Source organism: Notamacropus eugenii, chromosome 1, assembly GCF_028372415.1.
Source record: "Notamacropus eugenii isolate mMacEug1 chromosome 1, mMacEug1.pri_v2, whole genome shotgun sequence".
Lineage (NCBI taxonomy): Eukaryota > Metazoa > Chordata > Mammalia > Diprotodontia > Macropodidae > Notamacropus > Notamacropus eugenii.
In genome coordinates this window covers 346,786,083-346,811,478 of record NC_092872.1, presented here as the reverse complement: position 1 = coordinate 346,811,478, position 25,396 = coordinate 346,786,083, and the positions used below count along the sequence as shown (strand labels likewise).

At 39.0% G+C, this 25,396-nt stretch overlaps 1 protein-coding gene across 1 annotated transcript in view; it reads left to right on the top strand.

Moving 5' to 3' along the window:
* The window catches only part of C1H14orf180 (chromosome 1 C14orf180 homolog), a 50,821-nt gene that overhangs the window by 15,910 nt on the left and 9,515 nt on the right, over nt 1-25,396 (top strand). The window contains exons 2-4 of the mRNA XM_072630066.1: nt 5,693-5,815; nt 12,740-12,866; nt 22,535-22,561. Of these exons, the coding sequence (XP_072486167.1) occupies nt 5,798-5,815; nt 12,740-12,866; nt 22,535-22,561 (172 nt within the window). The 5' untranslated portion in view covers nt 5,693-5,797. The remainder of the gene's footprint in view (nt 1-5,692; nt 5,816-12,739; nt 12,867-22,534; nt 22,562-25,396) is intronic.

Here is a 25,396-nt window from a genome sequence, read left to right as displayed (position 1 = left end):
AGAGAGAGAGAGAGAGAGAGAGAGAGAGAGAGAGAGAAAGACTGTTCTAAGAACACATGTGGCTATAAGATGCCCGTGCTCTTCTGCCTCCCTGACCACTGTGAGTGCCAAGCTCAGGCAAAACTCAGGCAACAAAGTTTGACTTTGGAGTCCTGTTTTTTCACCGTCAGCACAATGAAGGTGGCAGCTTCTTCATTACTTATGCATCAGCCACCTGCTGTTCTCAGGTTTGCCACTGCCACCTCCAGTTACATGGGCCCCCACTGGCTTGATTTGGATTGTCCAAGAGAGACCCAGATCTCTTGTTATTAATCCGCCTGCAGGAGGGGGAGCGGTGGGTGGAGGAGCTCAGGCACACATGGTGGGCAAGCCTGTCTGAAGTGTGGAGAGCTGAGATAAACCACATTCCCCATCAGTCCTGATGGCTGGCTCCAGCTATAACCCTATTTGCAATAAAACCAGATTCAGTGATATGAGAAAATTGCTTGGTTTCGGGATAATTGAACCAGCCAGGACAGATCTGCACAGAGGCATCATTAACCGAATCCTTTGCTCATCTGCAATATTTATTCCTGCGGCAACGTGAACAGTCACCCACCCTGTTATCTCCCAGGCGTAAAATTGTTTTATGGCCCCACACACTGTTCTCTATCTAGCTCTCTTCACTGGGGAACATCCTGCTCCCCACTTTCCACCTCTCCCTTCTCAGAGGCGTCTGTTCCCTTCTAGAGCAGACCAACGGTGAAAATAATAATAGAATTCATGGGACTTAGAGCCTGAAGGGACAATCTAGTCTAACTACCTCATTTTACAGATGAGAAAACTGAGGCTCAGAGGGCCTATGACTTGCTAGAGGTCCCACAGTTAGTAACAGAGTCCCTATCAAACTCAGGGTTTCCTGCTCCACAGACAATGCTCTTGCCACAGAGTAGCACCATATTGTACAGAACTTTCAACAACTCATTTCATAAGATCATAAAGCTAAAGTATGAAGGGAGTTTAAGACCCTCTAGTTCAACCCCCTCCTTTTAAATTGAGGAAACAAAGGTCCAGCAAGGTGAAGTGAATTGCCCGAGGTCACCCAGGGAGTAAACAACTGAGACAGGATTCAAACTCAGGTCCTTGGCACCACAGTCAGGGCTCTTTCTACTGTACCGTGAACACATAGATCTTCAAGTCTTTCTTCACAGATTTTTCATAGATCTTTGAAAACCCCCATTTTTCAAATCCTGCCTTTATCCCATTTACCAGCAATGTGACAGCGGCTAAACATTTCCCTCTCAACATCTCCGTTTCCTTTTAATAATAATACCTAGCATGACTGAGAGGAAAGGCATCTGTAGGCCTGTAGAAAGTAAGCTCCAAAGGGGTAAAAGTCAAGGTATATTTACCCTTGGATCTTCCCTAGGACCTTGCACAGTGCCTTCTAGCAGTTTCTTGTTAACTTGACCCTTAAAGTTCTGTAAGCATATTACTTTGGGCAGCAAGGTGGCCCACTGGATAGAGCACTGGGTCTAAAGTTATAAGATCTGAGTTCAAATCTAGCCTCAGACTCTTACTAGCTGTGTGACCCTGGGCAAGTCACTTTACCTATTTGCCTCAGTTTCCTCAACTGTAAAATAGGGGTAACAAAAGCATCTACTTCCCAGAGTTGTCGTGAGGATCAAAAGAGGTAATATTTGTAAAGTGCTTAGCACGCTGCCTAGCACACAGTAGGTCCCATGTTTATTCCCTTCCCTCACCCCCCCACTATTACTTTTACTGACTCCTGTAGACAACTTAGACTTCCCTGGCACATTATTCTCCTCTTCTCACCACCTTCTCTTCTCTTAGGCAGGATAGTGTAATTCTGGACTTAGAATTAGGACAGCTGGAATTGAATCTCAACTATGATGCTTCCTACTTGGTGCCATTGAATTTCTGGGCTTTATAAAAATCATCCCAAAAACTCCCATGCTGATCCTAAGGCCCTTTCCCTCAGTCATTGAGATTCTGTTTCTTCATCTGTAAAATGGGGCTAATAATCCTAATGGTGGGGAGATAAGGTTTTTACAGATAAACCTCAAATCTTAGTAGAAGTGAGATTTTTAAGATTAAAAACGTTTTAAAATCATTTTAACATGTAATAGGGGGAAACAAAATATTTTTTTAAAAGATTATTATTATATAAGCGACCTCTTTCTCTCCATAAAACAATAAAAGATCATCAGTCACTGGGAGAGTGCCCCTAAGCCCTGGGGTTAATTCCTTTGGGTTTTCTACTTCCTCCAGCCCCCAAACGTTTTTATCCAGGGTGTAGTCAAGTGTCCAGAGTAGTGGATACTTCTTGATTCTGCTTTCTATGCTTATGCTTGCTGGAGTAGCTGAGTAACCTTGGGCAAGTCAGAATCTCAGAGTTCAGAGGGACCCTGAGGGCCCTCTGGTCCAAGCCAAACCTGAACGAGCCTACCCTTGACCATACACCCCACAAATGGTCACCCAGCCTTTGTCTGAAGACCTCTTATGAAAGGAAGCTAAGATTTAAGGTTTATTTGTAAAAAAGTTTAACTCCCCAACTTGAGGATTATTAGTCCCATTTCACAGATGAAGAAACAGACGTTCAATGATGGAGGGAAGGGGCCTTAGGGTTGGGGTGGGAGCTTTTGGGGTGATAAAAGCAACTTCCAAAGAATCTCTCCTATTTTTGAACTATTAACAATTGGTAAGAAGTCTTTTCTCTTCTAGAGCTTAAATTTACCCATCTAAGTCTTCCCTGTGCTAAAACTAAACAGTAATTCCACCTTCAACCAATCTGTATATGTCATGAACTTGAGACTTACCATCATCCTGGATGCCTTCCTCTAGATGTTCTTCTCTTATCATTAGGTTCTTTAAATTAAAGCCCCCGAACTGAACACAATACTCCAGATGGAGATCTAACCAGAGCAGAGTATAGAGGGGTCATCACCTCTCTCATTCTGTATGTCATGTCCCTCAATACAGACTTAGATCATAGTAGACTTTTTTTTTTTGGCTAACATATTATTTACTTATATTGAGCTTGTATCCCACTAAGATCCTGGGATCATTTTCAGACTAACTGCTATCTAGCTGGGCCTTGTACTTGTGAAAATGGTTTTTGTTGCTGTTTTTTACCTAAGACTAAGACAAATCTTGTTAAATAGATTTGACCCTACATCCTAGCCTATCAAACTTTTTATGAATCCCAGCTTCATAGGTCAGTGTTAGCTGTCCCTTCCAGTTTTATTTCATCTGAAAATTTGACAATTAAGGTCACCTAGGTGGCACAGTGGTTAGAGCACTGGGCCTGGAGTCAAGAAGGCCTGCGTTCAAATCTGGCCTCAGACACTTACTAGCTGTGTGACCCTGGGCAAGTCACTTAACCTCTCTTTGCCTCAGTTTCTTCATCTGTAAAGTGGGGATAATAACAGCACCTACCTCCCAGGATTGTGGGTGGATCCAATAAGATCATAATTATAAATTGTTTCACACAGTGTCTGGCATGTGCTGTATGGATATTAGCTATCTATTATTATTATTATTACAGCTGTTATCTCTCTATCTGAGTAGAAATCTTAAATGACACAAGGACTAGAGCAGATCCTGGAGACTGTCCACTTCACATGCTCTCATTATTTAATTTGCCCTTGCAAATTTTGTGAGATAGCTCAAATTCTATTTGAGTGATAATTGTCATTGAGTTGTTTTTCAGTTCTGTCAAACTCCTTGTTACCCCATTTGAGGTTTCCTTGGCAAAGATACTGGAGTGGTTGGCCAATTCCTTCTCCAGCTCATTTTACCAATGAGAAAACTGAGGCAAACAGGGTTAAGTGACTTTCCCAGGGTCACACAGCTAGTAAGTATCTGAGGCCTGATTTCAGCCTTGGAAGATGAGTCTTTCTGGCTCCACATCCTGTATTCTAACCATTGTGCCACCCAGCTGCCCTTTTGACAGATAAATCAATCAATAAATAAACATTTATTAAGTATCTGCTATGTGCCAGGCAGTGGAGATACAAAAACAAAAATAAAAGAGTGCCTGTTCTTAAAGAACTTACGTTCTAGACAGATCAAGGAACTGAGACCAGGAAATTACACCAGGATCTCACAGCAAGTAAGTGGGAACACTGATTCTATCTCTCCAGGTCTAGGTCTGAGGATCACTTCTCAATCTTTCTTAGGCAACCTGAGCTTAGATTCTGCCAGCCCTCTTTCATCCTGGCTTTTACAATCTCCAGTTCATATATTTTAAACTCAGCAACATCCAAGACATTTGTTAGCCAGATTTGTAGTTAGTTTGTGGGAGATGACCCCGCTAGGCAGAAGGAAAATAATAGAGACCATATCGAGAGATCTCTGTGAAAACCCTTACCAGTCTTCCATTCCAGTTTTTCCCACCAATTCCATCCAACCCCCTGGAGTTGAGGCAAAATTCTGACCTATCACACTATATATACACTTTGATAAGCAACCTACTCGGTTAATCAATCAACAAACATTTACTAAGGAAATTAGGAGAGCAGCTAGGTGAGGCATGAATAGAGAGCTGGGCCTATAGTCCGGAAGACCTGAGTTCAAATTTGGCCTTAGACACTTACTAACTAGCTGTCTGATCCTGGACAAGTCACTTAACCCTGTTTGCCTCAGTTTCCTCATCTGTAAATGAGCTAGAAAAGGAAATGGCAGACCTCTCCAGTTATCTGCCTAGAAAACCCAAATGGAATCACAAAGAGTCAGACATGACTGAAAATGACTGAAAAACAAAAACTAGGACTAGCCCCTTAACTTTTCTTGTCCTCAGGTTCCTCATCCCTCATCTAAAATGAGGATAACGATATTTTCACAGCCTACTTTACACAAACACAATGAATTCTTATTATTCCTAATGATCAAAGTCATTGGACAATGAAATGCTCTGTCTTTTACTTAAGGTACCTGAGAAGAGCCTGAATAGTTGCCTATTAGAAAGAGCATAGTGGAAATTTTTCCACTGAGTAGTCAGTCAGTAGACTAGCATTTATTAAGCACCTACTGTATGCCAGCCACTGTGCTAAGAGCTGGGGTTACAAAGAAAGGAGAAACATAACCCCTTTTCTTAAGGAGCTCACAGTCAAATAGGAGAGACAACAGGCAAACAATTATATATGGACAAGGTAGATACAGGATATGTTGTATGTAATCTCAAAGGGAAGGCACCAGCATGAAGGAGGATGAGAAAGGATTCTTGTAGAAGGTGGGACTCCTTAGCTGAGCCTCAAAGGAAGTCAGAAAGTAGATACAAGAAATGAAAGAGGTCCAGACATGGGGAAAGCCAGTGAAAATACTTAAAGGTCCAGAGAGTAAAGAAATTGAAGGGGAATGGGAATTCCCCTTGCTGTCCTCCCACTCTGTCTTGGGCAGATGGAAACCATACCTGCATTTCAAAAAACTAGAAGATGCATTGGGGGAGGTGGATGTCTAATATAGCTCTCACACTTAATAAGTTCCCTCATGTGTCTAGTTCAGTCTCTCCTATTGTGGCATCAACCAGTTTCATCCCACCCCTAGGGTGCCTGTGGAACTCATGACATCTTACACCAAGGACTGTTCTTCAGGTTTTGGTCTAAGGAAAGGTATTTGAAGTTGAGAAATACTGATGTGAAGGGGAGTTAAAAATATGTCTTTCTCCTTTTCTCCTTTTCCACATTGTGAGGTCTCACAACCTGGAGCTTTCAGTAGCAGGCCGGGCAAAGATCCAGGCCCAAGGCACAGCTTTAACTTGGGACAGCATGAAAACACACAAGATTCAGTTACACCAATGCATGAAAACTACCAGGTAAGGAGGCCATGCCAGTGTCATCCAAAGGGTTGCAGAATCTCCAGTCTGGAAGGTACCTCAGAAGGAAGCTAGTCCAGCCTATACCTGAGCAGGCATTCTCTCTGTAGTATCAACAAGTGGGTACCCGCCTCCAATTGGATAGGATAGGTACAAGTTCAACAAGTAGAAGCGGAGAAGAGGAAATTCCAAACAAAGAGTTGGAGACCAGAAATCAAACTCCCCAGCCCCTAAAACAGTAGGACAACTAAGACCAAGGAGGATCAAGACTTAATAAGGATATCATAGTGGTCTTCAGGTATATAAATATGAAAGATATTTTAAGGCTGTTTGGCTTCTCTCTGAAGAAAAGTGGGAGAAAGTCAGCACAGTAAAATAAAAAGAGTGATGCTGGAAACAAATAGAGAAGACCCAGGTTCACATCTCAACTGTTTATTAACCTGTATGAACTGGAGCAAGTCGCACAACCTGATGGTACCTGAATTTCTAATCTATAAAATTCTTTGATTGTTAAAGTATTATGGGAATAGATGTTACTACTTTATTATTAGGGCTTTGAAAAAATGGAAGAGGGTGCTCTGTATCACTCAAGGTGTTAAAATAGAAGATGCTGGTCCCATGAACTTCCTGTCAGTACTGTCCAATAATGGAGCTGGTGACTTCAGGAGACCATGAGTTCTGTCACCAGAAGTGATCTCTAATCAGGAATATTGTCCGGGAAGGGAGTTTGAACTAGGTGCCCAGTGAAGTCCCTTTAAACTGTGGGATTCTGGGATTTTATAATTCTGTGAATCACCCCTGACAGTTAGGTCCTGCATTGGGGCAGGGCAGTTAGCTTTAATGCACATGAAGAGAATTGGGCTGAAGTAACAGCCTAGGAGCTTTTAAATTCTGGTACCGTAAATCAGGCAAGAGCTGCACTCCTAGCACTGAGGGTGACACCTCTGCAGAGACTTAAGCCAAACCTTCCCTTAATTGCTGAAATAATGGACCCAGTGTCTGAGACTGCTGTGAACATCAAGGGGTAGAGATGGGCGGGAGAAGGGGGAGGGAGAAGAGGTGAAATACAAATTCTGGCAGAGAAATCTGTCATCTTTCTATGAGCTCCATATATTCAGTCATTCTGACATTTAAGATCAGTCATGTTGGAAATGAGAATGGAGAGGTAAGGGAAGGGAGAGGGAACAGAGGTAAATACCATGGTATCCTGATTTCAAAGACGTGTGATTTATACTTGAATTACAGAGGCAAGGAGGACACCTGCAGCCTCATATGACCCAAGCAGCAGGGCAGACTGAATTTGACCAGAACTGTCAGAGTGGGTAGGTAGTGAGGAGAAGGGAGAAGAACTACAGACTGGAAATCACAGAAAACTCATGCCTTAGCCCTCCCATTAAATACCTGTGTAATTTCAGTTATTTCCCTTCCTCTCTTTCCTTTCTGAAAAAACAAAGGAATTGGACTAGATACATAGATGTTCAGTTTATTCTCTCTGTATCTTCTTGTATGTTGTTATTTGCATGTTGCCTTAGATGGTAAGATCCCTGAAACCGTTTTTTGCCTTTCTTCATCCCCAACACTTACTACAATGTTTGGCACATAATAGATGCTTAATAAATGTTTGTTGATTGACTGACTGATTGGCATCTTATGGTTCCTCCAGTGCCAGTGGTTTTTGTTCCATGGAGTTGGAAAGATCCATCTTAATCATTAAGAAAAAAGGAATTTAGTTGGAAAAGCCATGACTTGTGAATCAGAAGATTTGGGTTTTAGTTCCAGGCTTATTTCAGTCCTCTGTATGACCTTACACGAGTCCTTTCCTCTCTCTGGGCCATAGTTTCCTCCTCTGTAAAATGACTCTTCAGCTTCTCTCCATGAAGCAGCAGCTATGGATCCAGAGCTATTTGGCCATGGGACAAGTTCTTTCCCTCTCTAAGCCTTAGTTTCCTTAATTGTAAAATGAAAGCAAAGGCCCTTTCAGTTCCAGAACTTGTCATCCTACGTGGCATCAGAAACCAATTCCCTTCCCACCTCTCCATTGCTAAGAAATTCTCTTATTTATTCCTGGGGATTGGAGAAAGACTTTATATCCTCCCATTTGCTGTAGTAGGAAAGTCTAACAAATCCCAAGAAGCAACCTAGATTCTCAGGCCTAGAAGGAAAGGGACCTCAGAGCTCATTAACACAATAATTTCTCACATTCGTGTAGCACTTCACATACATTGCCTCATTTGTTCCTTGTAACAGTCCCATGAGGATATTCTTGTCCCCATTTTACACATGAGGAAACTGAGGCTCTCAAAGAGACTAATAGGATTGCAGAACTTAAAGGGAGATGTTATTGAAGTCTTAGAGAAGGTAAATAATTGAGTAACAGTCATATGGCTGACAAGTGGCCAATGGATGAGCAGCTAGGGAGTGCAGTGGATAGAACACTCAGCCTGGAGTCAGGAATACCTAAGTTCAAATCTGATCTCAGGCACTTACTAGTTGTGTGACCCTGGGCAAGTCACTTAACCCTCTTTACCTCAATTTCCTCATCTGTAAAATGAGCTGGAAAAGGAAATGGCAGACTACCAAGGAAATCCAAAAAATAGGTCACAAAGAGTGAGACAGGATTGAACAACAACTTCAAAGTGGCCAGTGGGGAATTTGACCCTTCCTCATATTTGTGATTCTGAAACTGGCACTTTCACCACATTGCCCAAGACTTGAGCCAAGTTCTACTGACTTTGAACTCAAGACTTCTGACTGTAAATAAAACACTCATTTTATGATATTACAGCTCTCCACACTGTATTTGAATAGTATTTGGCTCTGCAACATCTCCAGCAAGTGATTATCAAATCTGCCCTCCAATTACAAGAGACTCACTATCTCCTAATGTAGCTCATTCCACATTTTCCCCAAATTTATTAATTTATTTGTTTTCAACTTTCAACATTCACTTCCATAAATTTTAAATTTTCTCCCTCTCCTTCCCTGCTCCTTCCCCAAGACAGCATGTAATTTTATATGGGCTCTACACATATATTCCTATTAAATACATTTACACACCAGTCATGTTGCATAGAACAATTATACAAATGGGAGAAACCACGAGAAAAACCAAAACAAAACACAACAGAATATAACAAAAAAGAAAATAGTCTGCTTCATTCTGCATTCTGACTCCATAGGTCTTTCTCTGGATATGAATGGCATTTTGCATCATGAGTCCTTTGGTTTTAGATCCTTGCATTGCTGAGAAGGACTCAATCTATCAAAATCAGTCCTCACACACTGTAACTGTTACTGTGTAGAATATTCTCCTGGTTCTGCTCACTTCACTCAGCATCAGTTCATATAAGTCTTTCCAGGTTTTTCTAAAGTCTGCCTATTTGTCATTTCTTATAGCACAATAGTATTCCATTATATTCATATACCAGAACTTGTTCAGCCATTCCCCAATTGATTTGGGCATCCCCTTGATTTTCAGTTTTTGGCCTCCACAAAGAGAGCTGCTATAAATATTTTTGTACATGTGGGCCCTTTTCCTATCTTTATGATCTCTTTGGGATACAGCCCTAGAAGCAATATTGCTGGGTCAAAGAGTATGTACATTTTTATAACCCTTTGGGCAGAGTTCCAAATTGCTGTCCTGAATGGTTGGATCAGCTCGCAGCTCCACCAACAATGAATTAGTGTTCCAACTTTCTCGCATCTTCTCCAACATATCATCTTCCCGTTTTGTCATAATAGCCAATTTGATAGGTGTGATGTGGTACCTAAGAGTTGTTTTGATTTGCATCTCTCCAATCAATAGTAAGTTAGAGCATTTTTTCATATGACTATAGATAACCTGAATTTCTTCCTCTGAAAACTGGTTATTCATATACTTTGACCATTTATCAATTGGGGAATGACTTGTATTCTTGTAAATTTGATTCAGTTCTCTATACATTTTAGAAATGAGATCTTTATCAGACACTAGTTGTAGAAATTCTTTTCTAGTTTTCTGCTTCCCTCCCAATCTTGGTTTTATTGGCTTTGTTTGTACAAAACTTTTCAATTTAATGTAATCAAAATTATCCATTTTGCATTTCATAATGTTCTCTATCTCTTGTTTGGTCACAAATTCTTCCATTCTCCATAAATCTGACAGATAAACTATTCCTTGCTCCCCTAATTTGTTTACAGTATCAGCCTTTATACCTAGGTCATATATCCACCTGGATTTCATTCTGGTACATGGTGTCAGATGTTGGTCTATGACCAGTTTCTGTCACACTATTTTCCAGTTTTCCTAGCAGTTTTTGTCAAACAGTGAGCTCTTATCCCAGAAGCTTGGGTTCTTGGGTTTATCAAACAGTAGATTGCTATAATCATTGACTACTATGTCTTGTGTACCTAACCTGTTCCACTAATCTACCCTTCTATTTCTTAGCCAGTACCAAGTGGTTTTGATGATAGTTGTTTTAAAATATCATTCCACATTTTGACAACATGGATTGTTAGGAAGATTTTCTTCATGTTAAAGTGAAATTGGCCTCTGCATACTCCCATCTCAAGCCCATGGACTATATCTAGTCATCCTGATCTATGTCTTATCACTGGACCCAGATGGCTCCAGAAGAGAAAGTGAGGCTGGTGACCTTGCACAACCCTCCCTCACTTAAATCAATTCACTTGCAAGTCATGGCATCACTTCCCTGATATCATGGTCCTCTTTGAAAACAAAGGACAAACAAAAATCTCATGGCCACTTTGAGGAATTCCAGCTCTTAGTTTGCCCACTGAAGCCCCTTGGTAGTCACACCCAGGAAAAAAAGGTCTTCCTTGGGGAGGGGCTATGAATGTGTATAGCTAAGTGTGTAATACTGACTTTTTGGGGACCCATGAGGAGGGCATGTAAGGGGGCAGGAGAAAAGGAGAGCATGAGCCCTGCCTGATGTTGTGACCAGGATAGGGCAAGAAGGAACCCATCCTAGAATAGGAGGAGTCTACCTTATTCTTCCTCATAGACCTCTGGGGGACATTAGCCATCCAGGCTAAGCATAGAGAATGTTCAGGAATGAGAGTTAAGAACTTCATTTAGGAAGACCAAAGGATTTCCTAGCATTGTATGACTTGGAGATCACTGACTCCAACCTCCTCATTTTAATTATGAAAAAACTGAGACCCAATGAAGTTGTGGGATTTGTCCAAAACTAAATAACCTAGAGAGGCAATTTTGTAACCACAAAGTCAGGAGGATCTGGTTTTAAGTCCCTCCCTTGGATATAAACTAGTTGTATGACGCTAGACAGCTCTTAGAACTTCTCAGTACTCCTGCCAATCCTCTAAGACTGCAAGTTACAGACGAAAAGGCTAAACTGCATTGGTAGAGGAAGTTTCCTTAAAAAAAAAAATGCTTTGTTTTTCATACAAGAATTTGTTATCTCTCCCTCCTACTGTCCCCAACACTACCACTACCATCATTGACCAATCTTAAAAAGAAAAACCTTGTGCACAACAGAGAACAAAAGAAAACTCACAAGGAAGCAAAGATGCACAGCTCTCAACACAATGCATAGTATTTATTAAATAGGCTTTCTTGAAATGGAAATGTATTGTGTACATTTTAAATCCTCTCATTATGTGCAAAATTTTTTTCTTTTTTTATTTTGTATTAAGTTTGTGTTTCTTTTTATTTTATTATTGTACATTTAAGTTTTAGTATTTAAGTCTAAAAAACTTTTTTAAAAATAAAAACCTCATAACAAACATATGTATAAGTCCACCAAAATAAATTCCCACATTGGCTATGTCCAAAAATGTACATCTCCTTCATGTTGAAAATCTATCACCTCTCTGGCAGGAGGTGATAATATATTTCATCTTCAGACCTGGGAGAGGGAATTTTCTCATCAGGAGTTCCTTCTACCAGTGAAATTACCTGGACTGCAATAGACTGCTGGAGGGCAGCTTATTTGCACATAGCTATTCTCATACTGTCTCCTACATTGGATTGTAACCTCTTGAGCCAGGCACTATCTTTGTATCCCTAGAGCTTAGCACATTGCCAGGGATATTTTTGTTGCTGTTTGGTTGTCTCAGTTATGTCTGACTCCTTGTGACCCCTTTTTGGGGTTTTCTTTGCAGAGATCATGGAGGAATTTGCCATTTCTTTCTCTAGCTCATTTTACAGATGAGAAAACTAAGGCCAAGAATTAAGTGACTTGCCCAGGGTTGCACAGCTAAATAAGAGTCTGAGGTCACATTTGAACTCAGTTCTTTATGATTCCAGGTCTGATGACATCTAGCTGCCACTGGAAGTTGGCCCATAGTAGGTCATTATTAAGTAACTGAAATCTCAGTATTAGCTCCAAAATATGTAATAAATAATCTAGATGAGGAATTCAAACCCTGATCCCTCGAATCCAAGCCCAGGATTTTTTTTTCTGTTGTCCATAAAGCTCTTTGCCTCCCTGCTTCCCTAACAGCAGGACAAGGTACTGGGCAAGCAAGGTCCAACCTTCCTACCTTCAGGGATTTTTATCATTCAGCCAAACTGGTCTTCTTGCTGTACCTCAAATAATAACACATCTCCTCTCTCCGCACCTTTGCTGGAGTATACACCCTGTTCACTCTCTGCCTGTTAAAATCCCTAATTTCCTTCCCAACTCAGTTCATGCCACCTTCTTCAGGAAAGCCTTTCCCAATCCCCCCCAGATGCTAAGGCCTTCTCCCCTCCCGTCAAAAAATTGAATTAAATTTATTTTGTATGTGCATAAGCATATATACATGCATATATCTCTCCCCCAGTAGGATATAAACTCCATAAAGATAAGGAACATTTTTTACTTTTGTATCTCAAATGCCAAGCACAGTTCCTGGCAAACAGTCGATGCCTAATTAATACTTATGCATTCATTAATTGATTCAATCTTATCTACCTCCCAGACTGGCAGTTTTAAGTGCCCACCTTCCATCCTGAGACGGAAACCACCGGAGTGCCCTGTAACAGGTGACAGGAGAAGGGTTGAGAGGCGAGTACGCTTCCGAGAGCCTGAGGAGACGACCATATATGGTATGTATGCAGCAGAGGCACCAGCATGGGCCTGTGGGAGGGAGTGGGTGAAATTGGACTTCAGATCCAATGTTCTTTCTATCACCCCCCTCTACCACCTTTGTTCCTCATAGATAAGGCCATGAGTCCATTTGCATAACCCTAGTTGTGTTACCAGCTCCCACTGTAATAATTTGTTAATTTGTCATTGGTAAAATTAAACCCTCTTGAACCTCTAAAGTGAAAAGAGATCCTGTTTATTCCAAATCCAATAATACTACCATCTTCCATGTGTACAGTCCTATACAGCCTTAATTACTTTCAAGCACATTCTCTTTTGATCTCCACAACAACCCTGATAGAAAATCAAGGCAGACATTAATATCACCATTTTGTAGATGGGGAAACTGAGGACCCACAGGAGGAAGTAATTTACCCAGCATCACATGGCTCACCAGTATTGGAACAAGAACTGGAAGAATGATTTTCCTAACTAATAATTATCTAATGATTATAATAATTAATTAATATATTACTAATATATATATTATATATAAGCATAAAAATAACTGATAATAATAATTGTCCAGCTCCTAAGCCAATATTCCACACATTACACCGAGCTGGGTGTTCATTCATGTCCTACTCTTCATGACCCCATTTGGGGTTTTCTTGGCAAATACTGGAGCAATTTGCCATTTTTTTTCCAGTTCATTTTACAGTTGAGGAAACTGAGGCAAACAGAGGTTAAGTGACTTGCTTAGGGTCACACAGCTAATAAATGTCTGAGGCCACATTTGAACTCTGTTCTTTCTGATTCCAGGACTGACTTTCTGTCCACTTAGCTGACTGTATTTAAATTTTTGTGACCCTGAACTACTTCTCAATAAAACTGGAAAGTTCAAATTTTCACAATGATGTTTGCATCTTGTACAATGGCAAATGAGAGTCAAAACAGGGACTCTGTGTCATGGTAAAAAAAAAAAAAATTTAAACCAATGTGAATCATTACTATAACCCCATAGGTAAAACACAGTGCCTTCCCTCAGAGAGGCAGCTAGGTGGAGCATTAGTCGTCATCATCACCATTGTCATCGATTTACACCTGGAAGTAACCTTAGAGGATTCCTTATTCAACCCCCTCATTTTACAGGTGAGGAAATTGAAACCCAGGGAGGCCAAATGATTTGCCAACATCAAACAGGTCAGATTTGATCTCAGGTCTTCCCAACTCCAGGTCCCGCACTCAATCCACTTCTCTCCTTTCCTGTCTCCATGATGAGCACACATCCTGCATTATTCCATAGTGTCCTAGGACTTGGAACCAAAAGGGACCTTAGAGATCATTTTGTACATTTTGAGTTCTTCACCTATTTTAATGTCATGGACCCCTTTGGCAGTCTGATGAAGAAAGATCCCCTATGGATCCCTTCAGAATCACATTTTTTAAATGCATAAAATACATGGGATTACAAAGGAAACCAATTATATTGAAATACAGCTATCAAAATATTATAAAAGCAAAGCCCTAGACCCCAGACTAGGAGCCCTTAATTTAGTCTAATATATTTTAGGAAGTAACTAATGCCCGTTGAGGTTAAAAGGACTTGCCCATGGTCACACAAATAAGAAGGAACAGAATCCAAGTTCAAACCTAGATTTCGCCTTCAAATTCAGAGATTTGTATACTGCACTATACTGCCTTTCCTAAAGAGAAGTCACCAGAGAGAAAAAATAACAGATTAGCTTCAATAGCCACCCAAGAAATGAAGCTTGATCTAATACCAAAAATAAAGCAAATAAACCGGTATTAGATAATAATCACTTTAAAGAGAATCAGCAATTGTTTTGGTTTCTACAAAGAAATATCTGTTATCTTTAATGAGAGTTGTATCTTCAATGAAAAGGAAATAAACTGATAGCAAAAGTCAGTAATATGGAAAAAGCAGTGGAAATTTTAAATAAAGAAATGGGATCAATGGGAAATGAAATTCTCTTGCTGGAAGCAAATTAGAAGCAACCAGGCGTAAAGCAAAACAAGGTCAAAGGATAACTCAACTGGAAGAAGGTTTGATGACTTTAGAAGCAAAAATGGAAGTAGGAGACAGCTCAGAGAGAGAATTTTTATGAGATTACCTGAAAATGAAAAGAAATAAAGTCTAACCACTGCTTTTCATAAAACTATTTAAGAAAAGTTCCCAGAAATAACAAGATTTCAAGGCAACTATAGATAGAAAGAATTCACCAGACTCCCTCAGAGAGAAATGTCAGATTCAACTCACCCAAACACATATTGTCCTCAAACATCAAAGATGCCCCAGTTTGAATTTCACAGGATTATTCACCCATCATGAGAAAACAGAGAAAAAGCTGGAACTTAACGTATAGAAAGTAAAGGAAAATGGATTTCATCTGTGAATATTCTACAGGGCTAAACTAAGGAAAATATTCAAAGATAAACAACATATGTTTGATTCCCCACAACATTTCCAAGTTTCTATAGTAAAAAGACTGACTGGTGTCTTTCATATGCAAATCAACCCAGGAACAAGCCTCCAGGTACTATAATTCCTGGAGAGACTATATTTGAAATGCAAATCACTGGTGACCATGAAGTAAAAATCTGAATCTGTAAATCACTAGAAGGGAACTCTGTGTAAATGTTATATGGGGTAAGCAAAATAACAATAGTTGTGTTATGACCTGAAATTATCTCATGGGGTAAGGAACAGAAGTGGATGGGAACGAATTATTATTCATGCTCAAAGGGAGCAAAAATTCAGAAGGGTTGTTATAGTCTGCTATGTTCTCATGGGATGGGAGCACAGACTCCGGAAGGGGAACATGCAAATGTTGTACAGAAATAGCAACACTTATGCAGTCAGAGAGGCCTGCAGTTGTATTGTTGGAAGATGAGGTGGCAGAAAGTACATCAGAATGACCAGAATGTTGGCATGGTTCCTACCCTGAAACCATCACATGGGATCATCCAAACAACAAAGGATTCTTCACAATTAGCAAATGCCAGCAGCAAGGTCTTTTTGATTGACTATTAAAGGTCACAAATAGGCTCCTGGTACGGGGAGGGGAGAGTGTTGAAGATCAGTTAACCAACAAATCGTATTTATAAGCCTAACACAACAAATAACAAAAGTAAATGAACGGTCACAAAGAGGAAGTTTTTGATTATAAAGGTCATAAGTACTGAACAAAAAGATTGAGGACAAAAGGGGGAGGGTAAGTAATCTTAAAAGCAAGGCTCCTAGTGGGGAAAGATGAGAAAGCAAAGTCCCTCAAAAAGCATTTATTAAGTACCTACTAAGTGAAAGGCACTGTGTTAGCTACGACAAAATAAGTAAATAAAATATAGTCAGTTCAACCAGCCCAGAAATTGGAGTTAGTGCTTTGTGACCATGTTGAGATATCTGTTTGGGGGGCTGCAGGGATGGGTGTACAAATAATAAATTCTTATTGTGTCAGGCACTGTTCAAAGTCCCAGGGATACAGTGAGGGAAGGAGGAGGAAGAGAAGCCCTACCCTTAAGGAACATACTAATGGAGATAAATGAACTAATGCAGAAACTGGAGTTGGTATCTAGATTCAGATTTTGTCAAAGGTTTTCCATTGTCACAGGAAGTATCTGTGCACTAGATGGCTCAGTAGGTGCTGGACCTGGAGTCAGGAAAACCTTAGTTCAAATCTAGTGTCAGAGACTTACTAGCTGTGTGACCCTGGGCAGGTCACTTAACCTGCATTTGCCTCAGTTTCCTTATCTGTAAAATGAGGATAATAATAGTTCCTACCTTCCAAGGTTGTTGTAAGTATCAAGTGAGATAATAATTAGGAAGTGTTTAGCACAACACTAAGCATAGTAAGTGCTATATAAATGTTAGCTATCACAAGTTTCCACAGAACATGTGAGGAAAATATATAGGCCCAAAGAGAGATTAAAAAGTAAAAATGACTTGCTTGTGACTAGCCCAGAAACCAGATTATAAAAAAATATACACGTACATGTATAATAATGCAGCATACCAAAATTTGTGGAATGCAACCGTAGTTCTAAGACAATTTATTTACCTTTTAGTTTTAAAAATTAGACTATCAGCAAATTAATACACCTAAATGAGCACTAAAAAAAGTCTTTAAGGTCAAATGAGAATTAACAAAATTTAAACAAGAAAGCCAATTTAATTAACAAACAAAACAAATTTTAAAGGCATTTAAATTAATAAACTATTACCTATGTTGACAAAAGAAGAAGACAAAAGGAAACAAATTGAGCAAAATAAAAAACAATAAGGGAGAAATAATAAAAAAATCATAAAGAAGTAAAGGAAATTATTAGAGAATACCATGCACTATTATATGGCAAAAAATGAGAATATTAAAAAAATGAATATCTACAAAAATATAAAATACTCAAATATACAAAATAAATTATATTGGTAAATAAATATTGGAAAAAACAATCAAATGAACTCCCCTTTAGGGAAAAAAAACCTACCAGAACCAGATGTATTCATGAGTGAATTCTAGCAGACATTCAAAAAGCAAATGATAAGTTTTAAGAAAAGATGGCACTCTACCCAATTCCTTCTGTGAGACAAATGTGGTTTTAATATGCAAAACATGGAATGACATGACAGAAAGAAAACTACAAACCAAATCAATGAATGTAGGTACAAAAATGTTAAGTAAATTACTGGCAAATACAATATGTTCACAATCTCCTCATTGTTATCAAGGGGGACTTAGAGGAAGATTACAAGCATAATTAACTATTTGGAAGTTAATTGGCATGGTACAGGCTCACCGTTATTAATCAATACAACCTTAGAAATGTTGGCAATAGCAATAAGAAAAATGAAGGGATAGGCATTGGCGAGGAGAAGGCAAAAATACCTCTGCCTGCAAATGATTTGGTAGTTTATTTAGATAACCAATAAAATAAACAATATTAATCAAAATAACAGGTCAATATAAGCAAATAATAGGATATATTATATATATTATGTTACATAATTATATATATAATATATATAATATATTATATTATATATTATATATAATATGTTATATATATTATATGTTATAAATCAGCAGCATTTCAATATATCACTGATAAACATTAGGAAAGATATAATAGAAAATATCATTTAAAATGACAATGAAGTGTATTAAGCATTAGGGAATGAACACTTACACAAATATGTCTTATTTAAACTCAATTATATAAAATGAACTTTTAATGGAAGTAAAGGAAGAACTATGTAATTAGAGAGGTAATTAATGTTCCTAGACCGACTTAAATAGTGTTGGTGATACTTCCCAATTAATATATTTAATCAATTAAATGAAAATATTTCAATTAGATCAAGATATTTAAAGCAACACAATTTCAGATATTAGTGATATGTCTTAATTAAGAATTAAGGATTATAATAACAGAAGTAATGTGGGGTTACAAAAGTTCAAGTATATCAAAGGAAATTAAGGAAAAGGAAGAAAGGTCACTTAACTCAGAATAATAATACTAGCCAGCATTTATACAGTCTCCTACGTGCTAATGATCATTTCACTGCTGCCTCAATCCCAAGACTTCAGCACAGAAAAAGATGTCAGAGGTCACCTAGCCCAGCCTCTACCTGAACAAGAATTCTCCCTAACATGTAATCATTTATTATCAATAACATACAATCACTCACTCTTTGTTCATAGTTCATGAGAAGGAAGCCACTCATCTTTATTCCATCAAAACCTAATCCACATCTCTGCACCTTCTGCCCATCATTCCTAATTCTGCCCTCTGAAGCTAAACAGAGATCTTCTTTTCTACCCTTTAAATATTGAAAATTGCTTCACCTTGATTTTCTATTATCCAAGCTGAATTTAAATAATGTAGCCGGGTGACATGGCTGAAAGCACATTGGACTTGGGGTCAGGAAGATCTAAGTTTGAACTGTGCCTCAGACATTTCCTAATTGTGAGACCCTGGGCAAGTTACTTGACCTTTCTCAGCCTCAGTTTCCTGATCCATAAAATGGGGATAATAATACCTGCTTCACCAAGTTTATTGTGAGGATCAACTGAGTTAATAGTTATAAATTACTTTGCAAAGCTTAAAGTGCCTATATATAAATGTTAGCTGTAAATTATTCAGTTATGGGAAAATGGGTTAGTTATCTGGTCAAAAAAAATGGAACCACACCAACATCTCATGCCATAAAGCACAATAAATTTCAAATAGATCAGTGAATTAAATATGAAACATACAAAGATGAACGTATATCACTTTTTTAAAAAAGTTATAGAATGAGGTAATGTTATATATTTTTGCAACTGTAAAATAATTAAATTCTTAAATTATAACTTGGAGGAAATTTTAAGAGCTAAAATAAATGAATTTTATTATATAAAAATAAAATTCCTTTGCAGAATGAAAAGTAGCGTATCCAGGATCAGGAAGAAATGGAGGAAAGTAATTTTGCATCAGTCTTTTCTGATAAAAGTCCAACATTCAAAAATTGAAAGGAACTCATAAAAATGTTTTAGAGCAAGAACCATTTTCCAACAGAGAGTCATTGTATCTAAAAGAAACTTCCTCAAAGGGTGAAACAAAAATTTATAGCATGAAAAAGTGTCCAGAATCTCTAATTCTCAGTGAAATGCAAATGTAAGCAACTCTGAACTCCTACTGAAATTTATCAGATTGACAAAGATAATAAAAGATACAAAAATCCATGGCTAGCATTGCTAAGGTAAATCAGACACTCTCACTGCTTCGGGAATCACAGGTTCATAGCACGTTTTTGGAAAGAATATGAAATTAGACAGTAAAATAATGATACACAAACATGTGTCTCTTTTGACCCATTGATTTCTTTCCTGGAACTATTCCCCAGGGTGATGATTGACAGGGCGGCAGAGGGGAAAGAGTTATCAGCACATAAATATTCCTAGCAGCACTATTTATAATAGCAAAAAATACTAGAAACAAGCTAGATATTCATCCATTGTGGAATTGCTGAACAAATTATAATATAGGAACGCAAATGGAAAAGTGGTGTGTCATAAGGAATGATTAATGTGAACAATTTAAAGAAATATCAGAAGATTTATATGGAGTTAGATAAACACACCAAAAACAGTAGAACCAGAAGAATGATATACACGTTGACAACTACATAGTTAAAGTCAACGAGAACAACAAATTCATCTTATATGCACAGTAAAAAGGTTCTAAAAGACTGGGAAAACAGGGAAGAAATGAATTAAAGACAACATACACATTTTTAATAGGGTCAGTGATTAGTAATCTTCAGAAACTTATAAAACCATCCAATTATTTACAATCTCTTGTTTGTTTCATCTTTCATGCTCATTTCTTTTCTTGTTTGTCTCATCTTACTCCTTTGTTTATATATTTAGATGCCTATCAGTGGAAATCAAAATAAAATTTATAATTAAGGAAAAGAAAGCTAATTTGCAGTTCTCCAGCCCTAGTGAAGTATGAGCTGTTTTGATTAACTGAACAGTCTGGGAAATTAAGCTCATATTCCAATCAAACCCATCACCACACCCCACCCCCAATTTTTTTATTCTTTCCTAATATTTTATTTTCTGCATCCTTCGCTCCTCCACCTCCCACATCAGTCAGTATCTAAAACATTCACCCCCCTCCTTTCTGTTCTCATTTCTACAACCTTAATTCAGGGTCTCATCAGCTCTTATCCAGATTTTTATAATGACCTCTCAACTGGTCTTCCTGCCTCCTGTCTCTTTAATTTTTCAAAGCTCTTTAATTAATTACTGAGCAAACATATGTTGGACATTGCAGAATCCTATGCTTGACTTCACTGTGGCAGAGTCATAGATGCACATGAACCTCCCATTATAAATATGCATTACCTCAGAGCCTTGGAGTGTTTGCTGTTGATCTCATTGCTACTGTTAGCCAATGCAGTTAAGTTACAATGGTCCTAGATACTTTTCAAAAGGATTCTGCTTTCAAATCCCCATAGTCCTTTATGCTCTTTGGAGAAATGATGGTAGGTATAGTAGATAGTACAAAGGTGCTGGCCTATGAAAGACTACATTTTGTCCTTGGAAAGACCTAAACTGAAGGTGTCAAACTCATTGGCCCACCAGTTATTTAGCCAACTCTTGAGTGGCGCCTGAACCAGATTAAAATGTAATTAGGAAGTCTTTAACAAAAATAAGAAAAAATATAATGTAGCATTAAAAAAAGAAAAGAAAAGGCAATAACCATGTCTTATAGCTTTTGCTACGGGGCCAATGGGAGAAACACTTAACATGTAATAAACATTACACAGAGGAATCTAGGTGATACAGTAGAGAGAGCTCTAAGTCTGGTGTCAAGGAGACCTATATTCAAATCTGGCCTCAACCACTTACTGGATGTGTGAGTCTAGGCAAGTCACTTAATTCCTGTTTGCCTCATTTTCCTCATCTGTAAAATAGGGATAATAATCACAGCTACCTCCTAGGATTATTATGGACCAAATGAGACAATCATTGTAAAGCTCTCAGCACGTAGCAAGCATCAGGATAAATGTTACCTATTATTCTTATTACAGTGAAAAGAGAATTGTACTTGGAGGGAGGAGACCTGGGTTTAATATGTTATCATGGACAAATCATTCAATCTCTCAGAATCTAATTTCCTTCATCTATTTTAATAATTTAATTAATAACCACCACTGGGCCCACACAGCTGCAGGCACTTGCTCCTCTCCTCAGATCCATTCACTTGTTCAGACTCGGTTCAGATTCAATTTCCTTAAGAGAAAAACTGGCTTTAAATAAATGGTCCTTTTTTTCACATTTTCCCTAGTTACATCCTTATCATATATGGCTGGCAGGAATCAGGAAGGAAAGATTTACACATGCCCTTGTTGAACTCCTGTTTACATTCAAAATGGGGATATTACTGCTACATTATCCACCTCACATGTTTTTAGTGAGAAAAGTTCTTTAATTAAACAAATTTTCAAGTGTTATATGTGAATTATCATCATTATTTTTGATGGTGTTATGTCTCCTTGTTAGACTCTAAGCTATGAAGGCAAGAACTTTGTCTGACCTAAGCATTACATCTCCCCAGCCTTGAGCATGGTCTTATGTATACAGTAGGTGCTTTATAGGTGCTTGTATTGCATTGTTAATGTTGCCATTGTAAGTTTATCTAGTATGGTGAAATGACCTCTGGTCTTGGAGTCCATTGGGACTGGAGTCCCAACCAGTTCTGACACTTGTCAGCTGTGTGATCTTGGGATAGTCACATCACATCTGTGGCCCTTAGTTTTCTCACCTATAAAAGAGGACTAACATTTGCAATCCCTTCCTCACAGAGTCATTGTGAGAAAAGTAGTTTTTTGTAAACACTAAAATATCTAACAAAAATAGTTATTATTAGAATCGTAGGATCTAGGGATAAAGAGACATAAGAAATCTAGCCCAGCTCCCTTATCTTTCATATAAAGAAAGGGACAATCAGAAAGGGCATCCTCCTCAAGGCCATATGGAAAGTCACAGAGCTGGGATTCCAGTTCAGTTTCTCTCAAAATCAAATGTTTGTTTTGCCTCCAATATACTATTGTCCCACTCCACCTTTCCCTGGTTGTAGGACATGTGTTGATATTTCTGTTTTCTGTTTGAATTCCTAGACATCTCCCACGTGGACACCATTGTAGGTAAGTGCTGAATACCCACCTAGTGCTATTCCCTGCCTGACTGGCTTGTCCTGGAGTCAGCTCTGAAGAGAAACTCACTGCTCTGCAGAGATAATGAACCCAGACCGAGTTTGGAGAAGAAGGTCAAAGGAAATCTTGCCCCACTCTACCCTTCCCCTTGCTCCCACACTGCTCAGGGAAAGAGTTTTCTCCACCTTCCCACCCTACCAGGTCGTCCTCATTCAGATCCTGTAGGAAACAGGAGAGAAAGAGTAGAGAATTTTAGGCATTCTAGAAGAAGGTAGCTCAAAGACCATCTCATCCAATCCCCTTGCTTACTAGATGAGGTCTAGAGTGGAAAAGTCAAGGTCACACTCAGACACAACAAGTAGCAGGGACAGTATTTGAATTTTTTCTACTCATCAAGACTTGTTTAAGAAGTAGTCAAAGGATGGCCCCTTTAATGAGGCAAAGAAAAAGAGACATCAGGCTGGGAGGGAAACAGCAGCAGTTACTATTGATAATCACTCTGAAGCCAGCAGGGTGCAGAAGAGAGCCCAAGTCATCCTGATGAATATCTGCTCTTTGGATGCAGATGGCTCTGAAGGAGAAGTGAGGCTGGTGCCCTGCACAGCCCTCCCTCACTCAAAACAAAGTCAAGTTCAAGTCATGTCATCATTTCTCTGATGGCATGGTCTTCTTCGGCAATGAAGGATGAATACAACAACAACAACAACAACTCATCAAGACACAGGCTGTGCCTATATATTTCTAGTGAATGGGAAGACAAGCCTTACCCACGCTAATCCTTGGGACAAGACAAATTGTAACTCAGGAGAAATATAACAGAATAAAATCTCAGAGAACTCTGTGGCAGAAGGGTAGGGAATAAGCATTTATATAGCATCTACTCTGTGTCAAGCACTTTACAGAGAGCATCTCATTTGATCTTTACAACAATGTTGCAAGGTAGGTGTTATTTTTAGCAAAAGTTATTATTATTACAGAGGTTCAGTGACTTGCCCAGGATCACACACCTAGTAAGAGTTTGAGGTCAGACTTAAACGTGGGTCTTCCTGATTCCAAGACCCAGTGCTCTATCTGCTGCATCACCTAACCACCCTTGACTTCTTAGTCCAGCCTACAGGCAGCCCCTCTGCAACATCCCTCATAAGTGGTTGTTGAGGCTCTGCATGAAGCCCAACTCACTTTCAAATGGGTCTCATTTTGAGGACATTTTCTTGACATCAAACCAAAATCTACCTTTTCATTCAATTCTGCAAACACATATTAAGTAACTTCAAATTGCTAAAGCCTTTATTAGGTGTTAGGGATGCAAGACCAAGTTCAAGCTTGCAGGGAGTTCTGAAAAGATCTCTTGCTTTGGCTTGTTTTACCCTCACTCAGAGTTCCCTGGTGGTGGTGTTGTTCAGTCATGTCAAAGTCTTTGTGACCCCCTGGAACACAGCACACCAATGCCATTCATGCGATTTTTTGGAAAAGATACTAAAGTAGTTTGCCATTTCCTTCTACAGAGGATAAAAGTAACAAACAGACATTAAGTGATTTGTTCAGGATCACACAGCTAGAAAGCATCTGCAACTGGATTTGAACTAATTCCCTAACTCCAGGCCCAGTAAGAAAGTCTCAAAATACAGATCTGTGTCGAGGTCTCCATAGATGTAGATTAAAGGACACCCAGTGCTTGGCAAGCAAGCACCCAAGAAAACAATGTACATATTGGGTACCCCCCCCAAAAAAAAAACACCCAGCCTTTTCTATACCTTAGAGAAAATGCAGAAACACATAATTCACAGTAATGGTAAATACAATTCTCCTCTCTTTCTGGTGAGTCCCACCTTTCACCAAGGCCTCTGCAGTCACCCCACCCTCACCCATTCTCATAGTACTGCCCTGTGGCACTGACCTTCACAGTAAGGAACTTAATTCATCAGGTATTTACTGAGTACCTAATGTGTGCCAGTCACTGTACTCTAGAGATAACAAGATTGCTAGGAAAACAGCCCCGGAGCAGTCTGTGGAATTTTACTTTTGCCACAGAGATCTTTGAAAATATTCAACCTCTAGGCTTGAACTCCCCCAAAATAGAAGTGTATTTGGGGTTTCTAGAGACTTATAATGTCCAAAAATCTTACAGAACCAGGGTCTCTTGCTATCTACTGTTATGGATAATATAGTTCCTTGCCACTCTTCAAGCTGTGGGGGCCACATGTTTGATCATCTTTTCTCTCCATGAGGCTGGCATTGACCATGGACTCCCCTTATCCTTTAAACTGTGCCCAAGAACTCCCACTACTTGCCCATGTAATTTCCCTCTCCTGGGTATGTTTCACCATCACTTATGTTTGCCCCTGCCTCCCTAAGATTGGGTTCAGAACTCCATAGACTCCTTCCACCATCTACATCTGTTGAATTCCCTCCCTCCCTTCAAGAACCAACTCAGATGCCCTTTCTCTAAAACTCATAGAGCCTGTGTCAGGGAAACATATTTCTTACTCCACTTTTTCTGGCTCTCCTTTGCTTTTTGAAGCACATACTCAGGAGTGATTTTTCCCAATCCCAACTCAGTCTATCAAATCAGCAAAGATGCTCCTAATCCCCTCCAACTTTGTGACACACTCTCCCACAAATGCACAGAGAATCCAGGAAAAGGTGGGTGCACACTTACAGTGCATAGCTAGCAAAATTTCAGGAAGTCCTTTTCTCTGTTTCACAAAGTTTCCTCTTATCATGGTATGTAGTTTTTCTGCTGGGCTCCTTGTTAGAGTCTTAATGTTTCATTTCCTTGGTGTATCTTGCTTGTCTTCGGCTGCCAACAGAAAAATGACCAGGATG